We start from the raw sequence: 20,901 nt of genomic DNA on the forward strand, positions 1-20,901 counted from the left end.
TGCTGTACTATTCTATGTTCTATGTTCCTGCCTGATAGCTTCATATTTCCCCTTACTCCAATTAAACGCTTTCCAAACTTGCCTGTTTCTATCCCTCTCCAATGACATGGTAAAAGAGATAGAATTATGATCACTATCTCCAAAATTCTCTCCCACTGAGAGACCTGACACCTGACCAGGTTCATTTCCCAATACCAGATCAAGCACAGCCTCTCCTCTTGTAGACTTACCTACATATTGTATCAGGAAACCTTCCTGAACACACCTAACAAACTCCACTCAATCTAAACCCCTTGATTTAGGGAGATGCAAATCAATATTTGGGAAATTAAGCTCTCCCACCACAACAACCCTGTTATTACTACTACTTTCCAGAATCTGTCTCCCAATTTGCTCCTGAATGTCCCTGTTACTACAGGATGGTCTATAAAAAACACCCAGTAGATTTATTGATCCCTTCCTGTTCCTAACTACCACCCACAGAGACTCCATAGACAATCCCTCCATTACTTCTTCCTTTTCTGCAGCCGTGACACTCTCTCTGATCAACAGTGCCATACCCCCATCTCTTTTGCCTCCCTCCCTGCTGTCCTTTCTGAAACATCTAAAACCTGGCACTCAAAGTAACCATTCCTGCCCCTGAACCCAGTCAAGTCTCTGTAAAGGCCACAACATCATATCTCCAAGTACTGATCCATGCGTTAAGCTCATCTACTTTGTTCACAACACTCCTTGCATTGAAATAGACACATTTCAAACCTTCAGTCTGAGCACATCCCTTCTCTATCACCTGCCTATGCTCTTTCTCTCTCACCATCTACAAGCTTTCTCTATTTGTGAGCATGAAGATGCTCTCTTCTCCAATCTCTTCTCTTCTCTTCTTCTCTTCTCCAATCTCTTCTCCAATTCTCTTCTCTTCTCCAATCTCTTCAGTTTGGTTCCCATTCCCCAACAATTCTAGTTTAAACTCCCCAGTAGTCTTAGCAAACCTCCCCGCCAGGATATTGGTCTCCCTGGGATTCAAGTGCAACCTGTCCTTTTTGTACAGGTCAAACCTGCACCAAATGATCCAGAAATCTGAATCCCTGCCCCCGCTCCAATCCCTCAGCCACGCATTTATCCTCCACCTCATTCTATTCCTATTCCCTTACATTGGCAAATGGCAGTTCCCTCCCTCTTATTCATTGAAGGTTTGAATGGAATCAGAAAAAACTGAAGAGTGGTCAATTTGGCATTTGTTGTCAGGAAGGTACCAGCAATTATAATAAAGGAGACTCCTTGCATTAAAGCAGACACATCTCAAACCATCGGTCTGAGCGTGTCCCTTCTCTATCACCTGCTTACCTTTCCTCTCACACTGTCTCCAAGCTTTCTCTATTTGTGAGCCAATCTCCCTTTCCTCCAGTTCGGTTCTCTCACCCCAGCAATTCTAGTTTAAACTCTGAGCAAACCTCCCTGCCAGGATATTGGTCTCCTTCGGATTCAAGTGCAACTTGTCCTTTTTGTACAGGTCACACCTGCCCCAAAAGAGGTCCCAATGATCCAGAAATCTGAATCCCTGCCCCCTGTTCCAATCCCTCAGCCACGCATTTATTCTCCACATCCTATTCCTATTCTTACAGTCGCATGGCACCGGTAATATTCCTGAGATTACTACCTTTGAAGTCTTGCTTCTCAACTTCCTTCCTAATTCCACTGCAGTCTGTTTTCAGGACCTCTTCCCTTTTCCTACCCATTGGTACCAATGTGTACCATGACTTTTGGCTGTTCTCCTTCCCACTTCAGGATTTTGTGGATGCGATCAAAATCATCCCAGACCTTGGCACCTGGCACCTGGCAACATCTGCATTTCTTTCCTGCATCCACAAAATCACCTGTCTGAACACCTGACTATAGAGTCCCCTATTACTACTGCCTTCTCTTCCTTTCCCTACCCTTCTGAGCCACAGGGCCAAACTCTGTGCCAGAGGCACGGCCACTGTCGCTTCCCCCAGGTAGGGTGTCCCCCCCAACAGTACTCAGACAGGAGTACTTATTGTCAAGGGGTACAGCCACAGGGGTACTCTCTAGTACCTGACTCTTGCCCTTTCCTGTCCTGTGTGTTACCCACTTACCTGTCTCCCGAATCCCCGAGGTGACTACCTGCCTATAGCTCCTCTCTATCATCTCACTCTCCCTGACCAGAGGAAGGTCATCGAGCTGCATCTCCAGTTCCTCAGGAGCTGCAGCTCAATGCACCTGGCACAGATGTGACCGTCCAGGAGGCTGGGAGTCTCCCGGACTTCCCATGTGTGACACCCAGTACAGAACACCGGCCTCATGGACATAGTCCCTGTTTCTATTCCTCACAGGTAACATACATCGCCTCAACCTGTTATCATTGAAGCCCAAATGAACCAAAGCCCCATCAATCTGCCTCTAATCACTCCGTCGATAACCACTCTGCTCAGCAGTCTCTCTCTTTTACGCCTGAACCTTCCCTGCTATTTAACTCACGACCCGTGCTCCAGTTGTAGCCGCTGGTAGGCCACGTACAATGGAGAAATGCTCTCGAAGCTCCCTTTTTAAATAATTGCCCCCGACCTGTGAGAAATCCCTCTTGATAAAGTTCTGTTGACGCCACTGATATGCCCCATTTGTAGACAGGAAGTGCTAACATACAAAATGCTCTGCATCAGAACGATGCAGTATGGCAATTTAAAAACTGCTTCTAATCATACCAACTACATTCACATCAGAATTATTTATATATATATTACAAGCAATAATCCCTGCATTGATTCAGCTCATGACCAACATCTTCATGAAAATGTGTTTTTTCTCGTTGTATCTCTAGTTCAGTTCCTGGGACATGTTGATGGATTTGAGGAGCAATTTCAGTAGAAGATATTGCTGTTGTATATTTAATGAGACTATTAACATACACCATGAACAGTGTAGCCCACCCTAATGCTGAGGTACATCCTAGGATGCATAGGGACACACCAGCAGTGACGCAGCCTGGGGTCTTTCAACATCAGATACTCTCGCCCAGGCAATCCAGCCAGGGCTCAGGACTGACCTTCAGTTGCCAGTCACACAGCATTAGTTTGGAGAGTCAGCAGAAGGAAGAATGTCTTTGGTTTCTTTAGTTCAGCTGGCCAAACCTTTCAGGAGCTGAAGTATATTGATATTTGAAAAACACTACTTCTTAGAAACATTTAAAACAAAATGCAGAGTTTCAAAATTCACCAGTAAGTTAAAGACATGATGTTATTTGTTCTTTTCTTCTGGGAAAACATATATCTACAGAGTTAGAAGAACGAAGGAATCACTCATCTTGCACTCAAAAGCTTGAATATTTAAATATCAATGAAATTAACATGTCAGTTTAATCAAACAAAAATCTAAACCAACTCATGGGATGAAAACAGAATGACGAGGCAAACCTGGAATTTACAAGACAAAAAGACCTCAATTTTGAGCCATATTTTTAAAACAAGTTTATTAGCAATAACAGCTGGGTTTCTTTTTCTTATTTTTCCAGAGCATTCCTGTGACCTGTAATCAGCAAGAAACACATGAGAGCAATCTATTGACATAGTGACTTTTCTCAAACACATATGTCCAATGCCAAGAAGTCCTTCCGTTGAACATTAAATAAATGTGTATAATCCATGCAATCAGTTATTCAAATATAAATTCACCCTGATTTTGCAGAAAAATTCCACAATATCAATGCAAAATCATTAGCATTTCCCTATGTAAGAGCCAGCAGACATGGAAACAGACAGTGTGTGCACACAGCTTGTGAGCTTCTCTAGCAAAACAACCTCTTACAAAATGCACCACACTTATTGGTAAAGGCAATTGCTGGAACCTGGCGGGACTGTTTTTGGTTAGATCTGCTGAAGGGCTACTTTCTCTATACATCTTCACACTTTGAATGTTCATTAGGCCTCTGTTGGTCAGTGTCAACTATGGATGTTGCATCCTACCTGTCATACACAAGCTTGGAAAGCAAGCAGGCTCCGCTTCTTCACGCAGCTGATGAATCCAAAGGACTGGCAGTGACCAGGACAGTCTCGTACCAGCAGTGTGGCAGGAGTTGAAAGTCAACATTGGATTAGATACGGACTGTCTTCAGGATTCCAGCTACAGATTTTTCCCTCAGGGTTCACTCCCGAAGCCTTTTCCATGAGTGGATATAGTGGAGGACTGAGATCACAGCTTTCCCTCTCCCTGAGAGCTGCCCGCCATGGCTGGTGAGCATCACCTGCCTGAGGTGACTGGTTTAACCCACTAACCCATCTTACCCCTTCTCCAGTCAGTAGAAATGGTTCTGCCATTCCACTAAGCCACATGCGGAGGCAGGAGCGTTGAACATAATCCCTTACGTACTATTCAGATCAACTTTGACCCATTTTGACATTTCACAGCAGTAAAAACACCCTAAATGCCATTTTTTTAGCCAAAGTTTGATGACTTTTCCTAAAGTGACCCAAAATGTGCAAAAATGAAAATATTTAAAAATGTTATACTTTTGTACAGGTGCTACAAATGTTTGTACATTGAGGCTGTTCTGGGTCAAATTTGACCCGTATCTATTGAAATGGATTTTAGATCTCAGAAACATTAATTAAGGATTAATCACCCATTTATTAATGTCAGATAGACTATTTATACATTCTAAATAGATCTGTGTTTCAAAATTTGGTATAGACACCTGTCATGAGGGGATTCTTGGGCAGGGTCAAAATTGACCCGGACCATATTGTGAAGGTATAGAATATGAACAGGTTGCCTGGGTTATATAATAATTTTCAATATTTTTGCAGTAATGGTGATGATCAGATTTATGCTAAACACTTCACCAGGTTTTTATAACTTTCATAACCAGCTAAGCATGTGGGTGTGTCATAGATGTCTACCCAAAATATTTTGAATTCTTTAATGGACAAGACTCACCCCTACTGCACCTGATTATTTATACACAAAAGGTCATACTACTTCAGGAACTTATGTTTGAGTATGGTGTTCATTTTTGCAACATTGATATCATATTAGGTGTAGAGTTTAAAAAAGATTAACAATATGTAGACTATTTAATAAGATACAAATAATTAACAAGATAGTTGTACACGATAGTTTGAAGCAACATTGTCCACCTCACAGCACAGCAAGGCACAGATGACCCTCTGGTTCAGTTGTTTAGTATAAATTCTGTATAAGGTATGTCGAAAATCATTATCATCATTAGAGGCTGTCTTGTATGACGTGGGTGAACATGGTATTTGCAAGATCATGATTGATCTTGGCAAATGCTTTTACAGAAGTGGTACAAATAACCAAGCCGGAGGGATAAGTGCTCCTTCCTTCTGCTGCAGGTCACCCTGGGCAATGTGTAACACCCAGTTACTCCCACTCCCACGATCAGGGTCATGTGAAGCCATGGGAGCAGGTTGTGGATGGTTGTATGAGCAGCTGGTGAATATCACAAGTCCTGGTTATGGACCGCTGATGCCAGGTGGTCTCTGAAGAGTGATGATAATGGCTGGGGTCACCTGTCTTGTACAGACACTGTCCAGAAGAAGGCAATGGCAAATGACTTCTGTAGAAAAATTTGGCAAGAATGATCATGGTCATGGAGACCAGGATCACATCACACCACGGCACATAATAATGATGATGATGATGATGGTGATGATGATGATAATGATGATGATGATGATGGTGATGATGACAACAACTGTTGATGAGCAAATGGTATTGTCCAACAATTTTTCACTCTGGTCTTTGTGGGACATTCTGGATTGTAAAACTCTTGAACTTCTAACCCATGGTATACTACTTACAATATGACAGATCTTCAGCCAGTTGTGGCCTTTGACCTTTTCTAAATATACCTGCACAGGGAAGTCACCAAAGATGCGAATGCCACTCTGACAAATTAAAATATGAAATGTTCCAATTGCAAACAACATCTGTAAAATGCAACTCAGATACATGTGAAGTGGCAGCATTCTCCTTTCCCCCAAATAGCTCACTGTCAGCTTTAGCCTATTGGCTCCCACCTATTGCATCCTGTGTACTGTCAGCTCTCTAGAATCTTTCCATAGACTGAAATTAATAATACTGTTACATATGAATGAAGAGGCCCATGTTTCTTAGGTCAAAGGCTAGCTCAGATGCAGAGACTGCCAAAATCATTTGCAGCGTTAAGTGTAACATAAAGAAATTATTCCACTGGTCTTTGAGTTACTGCAGCAGACGTGCATATATCTGAAGAATATGGGAATCCTAATAGGGGATAAAAGCACCAAAGCAACCAATTATGTATAATAAATGATAATTGTGTCAAGTATCTAGCTTTTTATCTCTCAGTGTTGTTATTGCCAGTACAGGCCACATTTTAACCACGGCTCTTGCTGGAAAACAGCAATGGTTACTCATGGTACACTTTTTCTGGCAAACTATTCCATAGTAACAGTCATGACAGCACTTGTATGCAATTGGAAAATGCTCACAAGTTTTGCAGTTGCAATGGGCATCGCATTCCACTGCCGACGTCTGTAAGAACTCATTCTCATAACCATGCAAAAGTGTTCTAGACTGGCTGCTGTTGATTTGCTGTACGTGACACAACAAGACTTTCAAGAAGATGATAAAATTATGACCAAGACAGACAGATTCCTGTCTCTCAAAATTTCTGCCTCACATTTCAAAAATTCTTCTCACCAAAAAAAAAAGTGACTCACCATCATCAATAATTGAAACGACAGTTCCTCTCCCAGTGATATTTCTCTTCCAGACAGGCATAACATTGAGGTCAAATCTTTTGGGTGTCCCATATTGTCCTCGGTTATACTGAAAGACAGCAAATCTGATAGTTTTAACCGAAGAGTCAAACTGTAACTTTTCAGACATGTTTCAACCAGTTTATGACTAACTGTTATAAAGCTGCCTAAAAAATCTTCTGTAATAAAGTGCAATGTTCTGAAAGCTCTGATTTGCAGCATGTAAATTTTTATTTCATTTTATTTATTTAGAGATACAGCACGGTAACAGCCCCATCCAACCCACTGCCTGGTTACACCAATGTGACCAATTAACCTAACCCATACGTCTTTGGATTGTGGGAGGAAACCAGAGCACCTGGAGGAAACCCACATGGTCACAGGGAGAATGTACAAATTCCTTGCAGGAAGCAGTGGGAATTGAACCTGGGATGCTGGCACAGTAATAACATTATGCTTGCCACTACACCACCACAAATAAATGAGATATCATTTTACTTGTAATGCAGAGACAGTCACTTAAAAATTGTAAAATAATAACTGTATTCAAAAAGAAAATCAAATCAGAGGTGCGGACTGAGTGAAAAGGTGGAAAGAAAATATCAGATATTAGGAAAGAATATGTAGATAAATGAAAGAGAAAAATTAAGGGGAAAGCAAGATTGTGCTGGGAAATTAAATGGAATCTCTGGGTTCCCAGACGCTACATCACCGTTCTGAGGTCATTCACAAAGACACCAGCAAGGCCTTTGAACTAACTTGCTTTGAGTTTACACTAGCAACTTAGTTAAAAGACTCAAAAAGGTAGCAGATACTATTTTCTTCAGTAGCCACTTTAAATAACTGGATACGTACATGAGTTTATGCTGTGAGTCATACAGTCATAGAACACCACAGCATGGAAACAGACTCTTTGACCATTCAGTCAATGCTGAACCATTAAGCTTGCTTACATTTACCCTATTTATACCCCTCATAATTTTGTATACCTGTATCAAGTCTGCTCTCGGTCTTCTACGTTCTAAAGGCTTAGCCTATTCAATCTTTCTTTATAACCCAGATCCTCCAGACCTGACAATATCCTTGAAAGTTTTCACTGAACTCTTTCAATCTTATTTATACCTTTCCTGTATGTAGGGGGCCAGAAATGTGCATAATACTCCAAATTAGGCCTCACCAACATCCTATACAACATCAATATAACATTCCATTTCCTGTACTCAATAGATTGATTTATGAAGGCCAATATGTCAAAAGCTTTCTTTACGTCCCTATCTCCCTGTGGCACCACTTTCAATGAATTATGAACCTGTATGCCCAGACCCCTTTGTTCTACCACACTCCTTAGTGCTCTACCATACACTGTGTAAGGATTACCCTTTTCGGTGTTAACAAAGTGCAAAATATCACACGTGTCCTCATTAAATTCCACGTGCCATTTTTCAGCCCATTTTTCCAGCTGATGCAGATCCCTCTGCAAGCCATGACAGCTTTCTGCCCTGCCCATTACATGAGTTAGGGAGAAAGGTGAAATTTTTTATGGGAATATGAGGGGGAGCTTCTTCTCTCAGAGGGTGGTGAGGGTGTGGAATGAGCTGCCAGTGTAAGTAGTGGATGTGGGGTCAGTTTCAACATGGAGGAGAAGTTTGGATAGATACATGGATGGGAGGCATATGGAGGGCTGTGCTCCAGGTACAGGTCAACGGGACTTGACAGATTAATGGCTGGGTACTAGATGGTTGTGTGCTGTAGTGTTCTATGACTCTATGGCTTTAACCTCTTCAGCCTTTCCCTGTACAATCCAGCTGTGCCCTATCTTTTTCTCCCCAATCATTTAACACTATTTTCTGCCTTGTTTGTCCTTTTGCATTCGACGCTTGATTAGTAAAGTAAATATAGTTCACTAAATCTGATAGGAAACAGATCCAGAAGGAATTAATTGGCATTTGTTATGGAACCACATGTGCTTCTTTAAGGATAACTTTGCAATTTCACTTCATGCACTAAAAAGAGGAGAAAAGATTTGCATGTATATAGTATCAGAACCAAGGAAGTATGGAGGAAATCCTTGCCAATATGTCTTCAAAGCAGTGAGCAATTCTCCTGGACATCAAAGATGTATTACAACATCTGCTGAACATAAAGCATTTTCACTCCCTCGGCCATGGTCTTAGTTTGTACAAGAATGTCTGTAACCGATATAAAAATGTCCTATCACACATAAGTAAAATAGATTTAAGACAAGGGAGAGAACACACAATTTTGAAGTTTTAGTTTATTGTCAAAAGTCCAGTTATAAATATGGCAATTTATATGAAAAACCATTGTGATCTAAATGCTGAAAGGTAATTTCCGTATAAAACGCCTGGCTGGCTGTAACTTGCTGTAAATTGGTAAGCTCTTATCGCTCTGTGGCCAAAGTAGCTGGTATTTGAGAACAGAATATTCAATGTAGAGTTTTGTGTGAAACAAGGCTCTTCTGTTCACGTTTCAGGTAATTATAAAAAACAGGCAAACCTGAATATTGTCCGGAAGGCAGTTCCAAGTCACATTGATTCATCACTCATACAATTAACGTGCTGCTGTTCAGCTGATCAGCTTACCTTCTATTTTGCAGTTGCAGATGCAGAGATTTAACCTGATATTCTTGAATATACGAGGGGTACAGCTGATATTTTTGGGGAATAGAATTACAACGTGATTCCTGCACTTTTAGTGTTGAGCTAGCATGAGGTGAATGAAGTGAGAATTAGTGTAAATACATAGATGCAAATTGGTGCTAATTATGGAAAAGCTAAAAGAGGTTTTTGCTGTATAGATTTAATGGGATAGCTTTTAAAAATTGACATTTCAATATTTTACATTGATTTCAACAATATTTTAAAATATTCCTTTCTTTTTACTTACATTGTCTCCCCCAGTTCCCCTCCTCCTTTCCTTTCTCACCTGGTCCACTCTCCTCTCCGACCAGATTCCTGCTTCTTCAGCCCTTTACCTCTCCCACCTATCACCTCCCAGCTTCTTACTTTGCCAGCCGTTCTTTTACGTTTCTCACGGTTGCAGTTGTTTTTTATATATAATTTATTTTACTGTAACACAGTAAATGAAAATTATCCTGCCCACCCATCTTTCCCCCCACTGTCTGCCAGCTTCTGATGGTTTAACATTTAATTTGTCTTGAGGCCCTCCTTTGGTCAGGGCCAACCACAAATGTTGCCTCCCAGCTGTCCACAAGCTAGGGCAGTGTAATATAGAGAGCAAGCTGTTGCCCATGTTGCAGGCTCCCCTTCTCCATGCAGCAGATGAATCCAAAGGAAAGGCAGAGACCAATACAGTCTGGCACTAGCAGTGTCATAGGAGTTGCCAGTCAGCGTTCAACTCAGTATAAGACTGCCTGACAGACACCAGCTCTGGATATTTCCTCATCGCTTACTCCCAAGGCCTTCCCCATGAGTGGGTACGGCCACAAAGCAGAGGAGGTTTGAGATCAGAGTTTTCCTTTTCCTAAATCAGCTGCCAACCACGGCTGATGAGCCCCGTCTGCTTGAAGCGACTGCAACCCTCCTTTGCCCCTTCTCCTTTCAGTACAAATGGTTCCACCAGGGCTAGCAGCTAAGCCACACATGAAGGCCAAGAGATGGACTTGGTTGTCAAAGGCTATTTGAGTTGCACACCATTGGGAGCATTTAATACATAGTGGGAGTTTATCAATTTTAAGGAAAAAGACTTAAATATATATTTATTTAAATATAAACCACATCATCATGTTCGCCGATGACACGACCGTGGTGGGCCTCATCAGCAAGAACGACGAGTCAGCCCACAGAGAGGAGGTGCAGCAGCTAACGGACTGGTGCAGAGCCAACAACTTGTCTCTGGACGTGAACAAAACAAAAGAGATGGTTGTTGACTTCAGGAGGGCGCGGAGCGACCACTCCCCGCTGAACATCGACGGCTCCTCAGTAGAGATCGTTTAGAGCATCAAATTTCTTGGTGTTCACCTGGCGGAGAATCTCACCTGGTTCCTCAACACCAGCTCCATAGCAAAGAAAGCCCAGCAGCGTCTCTACTTTCTGCGAAGGCTGAGGAAAGTCCATCTCCCACCCCCCCCCCCCCCATCTTCATCACATTCTACAGGGGTTGTATTGAGAGCATCCTGAGCAGCTGCATCACTGCCTGGTTCAGAAATTGCACCATCTCAGATCGCAAGATCCTGCAACAGATAGTGAGGTCAGCTGAGAAGATCATCGGGGTCTCTCTTCCCACCATCACGGACATTTACACTACACGCTGCATCAAAGGAAACAGCATTATGAAGGACCCCACACACCCCTCATACAAACTTTTCTCCCTCCTGCCATCTGGGAAAAGGCACCAAAGCATTTGGGCTCTCACAACCAGACTATGGAACAGTTTTTTCCCCCAAGCCATCAGACTCCTCAATACCCAGAGTCTGGACTGACACCAACTTACTGCCCTCTACTGTGCCTATTGTCTTGTTTATTATTTATTGTATTGCCTGCACTGTTTTGTACACTTTATGCAGTCCTGGGTAGGTCTGTAGTTTAGTGTAGTTTTTTTTTCTGTGTTGTTTTCACATAGTTCAGTGTGGTTTTTGTATTGTTTCATGTAGCACCATGGTCCTGAAAAATGTTGTCCCGTTTTTACTGTGTACTGTACCAGCAGTTATGGTGAAAATGACAATAAAAAGTGATTTGACTTGACTTGATATTTTTTTCTTCACTTTATCCTACCCTCATTTGTTTTCACCTATCACCTGCCAGCTAGCCTCTTTCCCCTCCCCTACCTTTTTATGCTGGCATCTTCCCTCCTTCCTTTCCAGTCCTGATGATGGATCTTGTCCCAGAACATCGACTGTTTATTCCTCTTCATTGATGCTGCCTGACCTGCGGAGGTCCTGCTGCATTTTGTGTGTGTTGCTTTAACACTGATATTTAAATAGGTTTAAATCATATTAGACCGGCAGCAATTGATGATTTGTGTATAAAAGAACTACCTGGGTAATTTTAACCACAAACAAGTCAGGCTTTAATAGTAGTTATTGTGATTAGAATTTGTATTCAGTATCCTGTAAATTTTTAATGATTTTATATTTAATTAATATTAAATATGAATATAATTCAGTGAAGGCTTTAACATAAATGGAGAGAACATTTTCTTTAGAAAATATGTGTAATGGACCACAGTTAAAATCAACTCTATCTGTACTTTACAGCAAGGACTGTTGGAATTGTGTTCTACAGGGACACCACAGTCATGGTAGAGTGGTTAGCACGATACTGTTACAGCTTGGGATGTTGGAGTTTGGAGTTTAATTCCAGTGCATCTGTAAGGAGTTTATACGGTCTCTCCTTGACTACCTGGGTTTTCTCCGGGTGCTCCGGTTTCTTCCCACTTTCCAAAGACATACCTGTTACTAGGTTAATTGGTCATTGTAAATTGTCCTGTGATTAGGTGGGTTGTTCGTGGTGCACCTCATTGAACCAAAAGGGCCTCTTCCACACTGTGTCTCAGAAATATATATAATACACCTCAGCCACCAAATTTCAAAACTCTGCAGGTCAGGCTGCACGTATGGAGAGCAGTAAAGTGATACTTCAGGCCGAGATCCTTCATCGAGTCCTGATGAAGGGTCTTAGCCCAAAATATCAATTCCTTGTTCCCTTCCATTGATGCTGCCTAACCAAAAGAGTTCCTCCAGCTTTTTCTGTGTGTTCAAAATGTTGCAATTTCTTTCCTAAATCTTCAAGCTTTCAGAACTCACTCACCAAGGGAGTATCCTTGTCTCAGATAGGCTTTTACAGTGAGGAAATTTACAAACTACTTGTTGACTCAATGCCTATGTATGTCTGATTACTTCCCAATGAAGTGAAGTGATGTGGAATGCCTTAGATATATTGAAAGCAGTAATCTGGATGGAAGTTGCTAATGTATGCCAAATTAAGCTTTTGTTAATGTGGTTTTAATAAGATTTCATAGCTTTTGGTGTCTAGCAGAACAGAGTTGTGGCAATTTCACTAATTATATAAAAAGATCAAAGGCTAGAGAGGGGACAGGTGCGATATAGAATGTTTATAAGATACAAATTAGTTAATACTAATGCAAATGACTGTGTTGTAATTTGCAGAGACTTTGTATCACAGCAGGGCCTCGCAATCCGTGGGAGGGCTTTACTATTAAAGTCTGCAAACGAAAAATTGTGAGCAAAATGCCCGTGATTTTGCGATAAACTGCTCATTATGTATAGAATCCCGCTGAGGTCTGAGGTCTTTCAAAATGACCCCCATGCATAACTATGATAAAGTATTGGAACCACATGGCCAAATTGCACATTTGAGCCTGGTATTTTTAATGCGTTTAAAAATAATTTAAAAAGTGATGTCTAGCCCCAGAATTATATCGCAGAGGTTTGTATCTGTCTGAAAGTGACTGAACTTCTATCTAAACTTCTAAAAACTGAATTGACAGGATCTTCATACTAAGCAATGGTAGAACTTCTGATCCATTTTATTCAATGAATACTTCATTAAACACCACAACTTAAAGCTGAACTTGTACTGTTTTCATGCCACTACCATTTATATAAAAACATGGAACAAATTATGGAGTACCTGGTGTGTGCACAGTTCTGGTCACCTCACTGCAGGAAGGATGTGGAAACCATAGAATGGGTGCAGAGGGGATTTGCAAGGATGTTGCCTGGATTGGGGAGCATGCCTTATGAGAATAGGTTGAGTGAACTCGGCCTTTTCTCCTTGGAGCGACGGAGGATGAGAGGTGACCTGATCGAGGTGTATAAGATGATGAGAGGCATTGATGATGTGGATAATCAGAGGCTTTTTCTCAGGGATGAAATGGCTAACATGAGAGGGCACAGTTTTAAGGTGCTTGGAAGCAGGTATAGAGGAGATGTCAGGGGTAAGTTTTTTACGCAGAGAGTGGTGAGTGCGTGGAATGGGCTGCCGGCGACGGTGGTGGAGGCGGATACGATAGGATCTTTTAAGAAACTTTTAGATAGGTACATGGAGCTTAGAAAAATAGAGGGCTATGGGTAAGCCTAGTAATTTCTAAGGTAGGGATATGTTCAGCACAGCTTTGTGGGCTGAAGGGCCTGTATTGTGCTGTAGGTTTTCTATGTTTCTAAAATACAGTACAGCACAGGAACAGGCCATTCAGTCCACCATGCTGTGCTGAACCAATTAATAATCAATTGGCCAACTAATCCAATCCCTTCTGCCTACTCAATGTCTACATCCTTCCTTTTCGTCACATTCAATTGTCTGTCTAAACATCTCTTAATTTTCCCTAATGTATCAGCCTCTACCAGAGCATTCCAGGCATCCAGCACTCTCTGACCCTTATATCTCCTTTGAAATTACTGCCTTTCACCTTCATTGCCTGTCCTCTAATATTAGACACTTTAACGCTGGGAAAATGATACTGTCTGTGCCGCTCTGATTTGGAGTGTTGTGCGCAGTTTTGGTCACCTACCTAAAGGAAAGATGTAAAGAAGATTGAGAAAGGTTCAGAGAAATTTTCCAAGGAGGTTGCTGGTATTTGAGCACCTGAGTCATAGGAAAGATTGAATAGGTTAGAATTTTATTCATTAGAACACAGAAGAATGAGAGGAGATTAGACAGAGATATACAAAATTATAAGGGTGTGGTGAACTATGTGCCTGTCGGGACACGCCCCTGCTGACTGCTCCTGTGGCTCCTCCCACAGGCCCCTGTATAAAGGAGATCTGCGGCCTGATGCTCGGCCTCAGTCTCCAAGACATTGTATGATAGACACTCACTCCTGGTTCCTTCTTCCAGTCAATAAAAGCCGATATCTCGCCTTACGTCTCAGTGTGAGTTATTGATGGTGCATCAAAGGGATATAGTTAGGGTATATGTAAGCAGGCTTTTTCCACTAAGGTTGGGTGAGACTACAACTAGAGCTCATGTATCTAATATTTCACCAATATTTGAGAAATATTGTAAATATGATGTTCAATTATGCATTTGTTGTTTACATAAGTACGTGAATGGCATTTGACATCATGCTGCCATGTCATAAGTAAGTACCTTACTTAAAATAAAACTAAGCACTCCCAAGTCATCCCATCTCCCGTGTTTCCTTTCCATAAGTTTCTAGAGCTAGAAAACACAATAGCAGCAATGAGTATGTTTTAAAACAAACCCAAGACAATCACCTGCTTGTGAAGTGCAGCAGATTTTTTTCTTTGAAAGGGAGGGGAGAGATGGTCGATTAAAAAAAAGTGCAGCATTTGTTTCTTTGGAAGGGGAGATGGGCGAGTTTAAAAGAGGCAGTAAACGGACTAAGCTAATAAGCAATGGACATGGCCACAGTTCATAAACTGAATACCAGGTGATAATAATCATAAATAAAAAACCAGATATGGCTGGTCTAGTTGGAAAGATAGACATGCTCAATTGCACTACAGGTAAGTGTATATGTGTACTGAATGAATTGAACAATATTTTGAATCAAATGAAATAGCCAATGAAAAGTGAGTGGCAGAGTTACTGAATGCAATAGGTGGAAAAGTATACAGTTTGCTCAGTAGTTTAAATACTCCAAACAGACCAGCAAAATGAGATTTGATGATTATGTAAATGTAATGCAGGAACATTTAGAGCCAAAACCATTGTGTTTTACAGAACACATTAGGTTTCGTAAACGAAGAAGGGTATGTTTCAACTTTGGCAGCTGAATTGAAAAAGTTACTGAGCATTATCAGTTCAGTTCAGAAGACAAATTATGCAAATAAAAAAAATAAATAATATTTATTTTGGGAGCAAGAAGGCTGTGAGTGAACTACTGATTTTTTGGCGCAAAGGGAGTTTTACTACTCGGGTTAAAGAGAGGCGAGACTGCACAGGCGTGTGGTGTCAGCCAGTAGAACGCAAAAGGTTTAAAAAGAAGACCGCTGAATCCAGCGGGCAGCGTCGGAGCGGGCTGCCGAGTGGAGCAGAGAGGCAGCAGAGCAGAGTAGGGCTTTGGCTCAATGGGCTTAGGTGGTAATGGGACGAGGCGAAGTAGGAAGTATGTGTGTGAGGCCAGTTTTCTGTGCTCGGTGTCAGATGTGGGAGGTCCTGGAGTCTCCCAGCCTCCCGGACGGCCATATTTGCACCTGGTGTGTTGAGCTGCAGCTCCTGAGGGACCGAGTTAGGGAACTGGAGGCTGCAGCTCGACGACCTTCGCCTGGTCAGGGAGAGTGAGGAGGTGATAGAGAGGAGTTACCAGCAGGTGGTCACATCAGGGACATGGGAGACAGACAAGTAGGTCACAGTCAGGAGGGGGAAGGGGAAGAGTCAGGTACTAGAGAGTACCCCTGTGGCTGTACCCCTTGACAATGAGTACTCCTGTTTGAGTACTATTGGGGGGGACAGCCTACCTGGGGGAAGTGGCAGTGGCCGTGCCTCTGGCACAGAGGGTAGGGAAGGGTAGAGGAAGGCAGTAGTGATAGGGGACTCTATAGTTTGGGGGTCAGTCAGGCGATTCTGTGGATGCAGGAAAGAAACTCGGATGGTAGTTTGCCTCCCAGGTGCCAGGATCCAGGATGTTTTGGATCGCATCCAAGATATCCTGTGGTGTGAGGGAGAACAGCCAGAGGCCATGGTACATTTTGGTATCAACAACATAGGAAGGTAAAGGGAGCAAGTCCTGAAAACGGACTACAGGGAGTTAGGAAGGAAGTTGAGAAACAGGACCACAAAGGTCGCAATCTCGAGATTACTGCTTGTGCCACGTGACAGTGAGAATAGGAATAGAATGAGGTGGAGGATAAATGCTTGGCTGAGGGATTGGAGCAGGGGGCAGGGATTCAGATTTCTGGATCATTGGGACCTCTTTTGGGGTGGGTGTGACCTGTACAAAAAGGACTGGTTGCACTTGAGTCCCAGGGGGACCAATATCCTGGAGGGGAGGGTGCAAAGGCTATTTGGGGAGTTTAAACTAGAATTGTTGTGGGGTGGGAACCAAACTGAAGGGAATGGGGAAGAAGAGGTTAGCTCACAAATAGAGAAAGCTTGAAGACAGTGTGAGAGGGAGGATAGGTAGGTGAGAGAGAAGGGACATGCTCAGACCGAAGGCTTGAGATGTGTCTATTTTAATGCAAGGAGTGTTGTGAACAAAGTGGATGAACTTAGAGCATGGATCAGTACTTGGAGATATGACATGGTGGCCATTACAGAGACTTGGATGGCTCAGGGACAGGATTGGTTACTTCAAGTGCCAGGTTTTAGATGTTTCAGAAAGGACAGGGAGGGAGGCAAAAGAGGTGGGGGTATGGCAGTTTTGATCAGAGATAGTTTCATAGCTGCAGTAAAAGTGGACGCCATAGACAGATTGTCTACAGAGTCTCTGTGGGTGGAGATTAGGAACATGAAGGTGTGAATAACTTTACTGGGTGTTTTTTATAGGCTGCCCAATAGTAACAGGAATATCGAGGAGCAGATAGGGAAACAGATCCTGGAAAGGTATAATAATAACGGGGTTGTCGTGATGGGAGATTTTAATTTTCCAACTATTAATTGGCATCTCCCTAGAGCAAGGGATTTAGATGGGATGGAGTTTGTTAGGGGTGCTCAGGAAGGTTTCTTGACACAATATGTAGATAAGCCTACAAGAGGAGAGGCTGTACTTGATTTGGTATTGGGAAATGAACCTGGTCAGGTGTTGGATCTCTCAGTGGGAGAGCATCTTGAAGATAATGATCATAATTCTATCTCCTTTACAATAGCATTGGAAAGATTGAATAGACAAGTTAGAAAATTGGAGTAAGGGGAATTATGAGGTTATCAGGCAGGAAATTGGGGGCTTAAATTGGAAACAGATGTACTCAGGGAAAAGTATGGAAGAAATGTGGCAAATATTCAGAGGATATTTGTGTGGAGTTCTGTATAGTTATGTTCCAATGAGACAGGGAAGTTATGGTAGGGTACAGGAACTGTGGTGTACAAAGGCTGTAATAAATCTAATCAGGAAGAAAAGAAAAGCTTACAAAAGGTTCAGAGAACTAGGTAACGTTAGAGATCTAGAAGATTATGATCTACTCGGAAGGAGTTTAAGAAGGAAATTAGGAGAGCCAGAAGGGGCCATGAGAAGGCCTTGGCAGGAAGGATTAAGGAAAACCCCAAGACATTCTACAAGTCTGTGAAGAGCAAAAGGATAAGACATGAAAGAATAGGACCTATCAAGTGTGACAGTGGGAAAATGTGTATGGAACCAGAGGGAAAAGCAGAGGTACTTAATGAATTCTTTGGTTCAGTATTCACTATAGTAAAGGATCTTAGTGATTGTAGTGATGACTTGCAGCAGACTGAAAAGCTTGAGCATGTAGATATTAAGAAAGAGGATGTGCTGGAGCTTTTGGAAGCATCAATTTGGATAAGTTGCTGGGACCGGACAAAATGTATCCCAGGCTACTGTGGGAAGTGAGGGAGGAGATTGCTGAGCCTATAGCGTTGATCTTTGCAGCATGAATGGGGACGATAGAGGTTCCGGAGGATTGGAGGGTTGCGCATGTTGTTCCTTTATTCAAGAAAGGGAGTAGAGGTAGCCTAAGAAATGATAGACCAGTGAGTCTTACTTCAGTGGTTGGTAAGTTAATGGAGAAGATCCTGAGAGGCAGGATTCATGAACATTTGGTGAGTAGTAAGCATGGCTTTGCCAAGGGCAGATCCTGCCTTACCAGCCTGATTGAATTTTTTGAGGATGTGACTAAACACATTGATGAAGGAAGAGCAGTAGATATCGTGTATATGGATTTCACCAAAGCGTTTGATAAGGTACCCCATGCAAGGCTTATTGAGAAAGTAATGAAGCGTGGGATCCAAGGGGACCTTGCTTTGTGGATCCAGAACTGGCTTGCCTGCAGAAGGCAAAGAGCAGTTGTAGATGGGTCATATTCTGCATGGAAGAGGGTCACCAGTGGAGTGCCTCAGAGATCTGTTCTGGGACCCTTACTCTTGGTGATTTTTATAAATGACCTGGATAAGGAAGTGGAGGGATGGGTTAGTAAGTTTGCTGATGACACAAAGGTTGGAGTTGTTGTGGATAGTGTGGAGGGCTGTCAGAGGTTAAAACAGGACATTAATAGGATGCAAAACTGGGCTGAGAAGTGGCAGATGGAGTTCAACCCAAATAAGTATGAAGTGGTTTATTTTTGGTACATCAAATATGATGGCAGAATATAGTATTAATGATAAGACTCTTTGCAGTGTGGAGGATCCGAGGGATCTTGGGTTCTGAGTCAATTGGACACTCAAAGCTGCTGCGCAGGTTGACTGGGTGGTTAAGAAGGCATATGGTGTATTGGTCTTCATCAACCACGGGATTGAGTTCCTGAGCCGAGAGGTAATGTTGAAGTTAGTTAGGACCCTGGTCAGACTTCACTTGGAGTACTGTGCTCAGTTCTGGTCGCTTCACTACAGGAAGGATGTGGAAACCATAGAAAGGGTGCAGGGGAGATTTACAAGGATGTTGCCTGGATTGGGGAGCATGCCTTATGAGAATAGGTTGAGTGACCTCGGCCTTTTCTCCTTGGAGCGAAGGAGGATGAGAGGTGACCTGATAGAGGTGTACAAGATGATGAGAGGCATTGATCGTGTGGATAGTCAGAGGCTTTTTCCCAGGACTGAAATGATTGCCACAAGAGGACACAGGTTTAAGGTGCTGGGAAGTAGGTACAGAGGAGATGTCAGGGGTAAGTTTTTTACTCAGAGAGTGGTGAGTGTGTGGAATGGTGGTGGAGGCGGATATGATAGGGTCTTCTAAGAGACTTTTGGATAGGTACATGCAACTTAAAAAAATAGAGGGCTATGGGTAAACCTAGTAATTTCTAAGGTAGGGACATGTTTGGCAGATCTTTGTGGGCTGAAAGGGCCTGTATTGTGCTGTAGGTTTTCTATGTTTCTATGTTCTATGTTTCTATTGGGAATATGTACTGGAAACCCTTGAAAGTGAGACTGTAGGTTGTGGAATCAGTTCGGAGTTGTGGTGAGTGATGTGGATTTCTTTGAACCCTAAAGACAAGCCTTAGTGACAATTTATTTTGTGAAATTAGTTGGATAGACACAGAAAATAAAGCATTCCATTCCCCAAACTGGCATATCCCTAAAGGAAGAAGCATAAACCCTCAAGAGAACATTACCCTATTCACGTCTTCTGTCCCCGAAATGTACAAATTACATGATTGCATTCTGACTCATATCGGGGCATTCTAGGACCACATATTCACCATCCTTTAACAGATCAATAAAAAACTTGTTTCAATTAGTCTCCAGGGATCCAATGAAAGGCTCATTACCTGGGTGGTTTATGCAACCAAAGGTAAGATTTAATTCCCCAATTAGACCTTCAGTGGCCACCGTATTAGGTACACCTGCTTCTTAATACTAATATCTAATCTAATCTTATGGGGAACATTAGCATGGGGAAGAAATGTGATCTAAGTGAATTTGACAGTGGAATGATTTTTGGTGCCAGAGAGGGTGGCTTGAGCATCTCAGAAAATGTAGATCTCCTTGGATTTTCACACACAACATTCTCTAGTGTTTACGGAGAATGGTGTGAAAAACAACAAAAAACATCCAGTGAGCAGCAGCTCTATAAGTGAAAATATATTGTTCATGAGGGAGGTCAGAGGAGAATGGCTGGACTGGTTCAAAGAGACACGATGATGACAAGAACTCAAATAACCACATGTTAAAATAGTGGTGTGCAGAAAAATAACTTTGAATGCACAACGTGTCAAAGCTTGAAGAGGATGGGCTACAGCTGCCCGTGAAAATACAGAAATACACTCAGTGACCATACCTCCTGTACTTGAGAAAGTGGCCACTATGTGTATACTGTATTTCCAGCATGGGAGCTGATAACTAGCAACATGGATGACTAGAAATTCAGGTGAGTCTTACACAGGGCATTTAACCATCAACTTAATTGGTTGGAAATGCTTGCGCAAATTTCTAACAGCAAAGTTTCAGATTTAAACCTGGAAACTCAACTGCAGACCAGTTTTACTTAATTTCCTAGGATTATCGGCCAGCATTTCAAAGTGTAAAATGTTAATACATTCTCCGCATAACTTTGT

General features: G+C 42.3%; 1 protein-coding gene across 1 annotated transcript in view; it reads right to left on the reverse strand.

Moving 5' to 3' along the window:
* The window catches only part of LOC132400430 (PC3-like endoprotease variant B), a 1,805,907-nt gene that overhangs the window by 1,461,756 nt on the left and 323,250 nt on the right, over positions 1 to 20,901 (reverse strand). The window contains exon 5 of the mRNA XM_059981370.1: positions 6,738 to 6,846. Within this exon, the coding sequence (XP_059837353.1) occupies positions 6,738 to 6,846 (109 nt within the window). The remainder of the gene's footprint in view (positions 1 to 6,737; positions 6,847 to 20,901) is intronic.

Source organism: Hypanus sabinus, chromosome 10, assembly GCF_030144855.1.
Source record: "Hypanus sabinus isolate sHypSab1 chromosome 10, sHypSab1.hap1, whole genome shotgun sequence".
Taxonomy (NCBI): domain Eukaryota; kingdom Metazoa; phylum Chordata; class Chondrichthyes; order Myliobatiformes; family Dasyatidae; genus Hypanus; species Hypanus sabinus.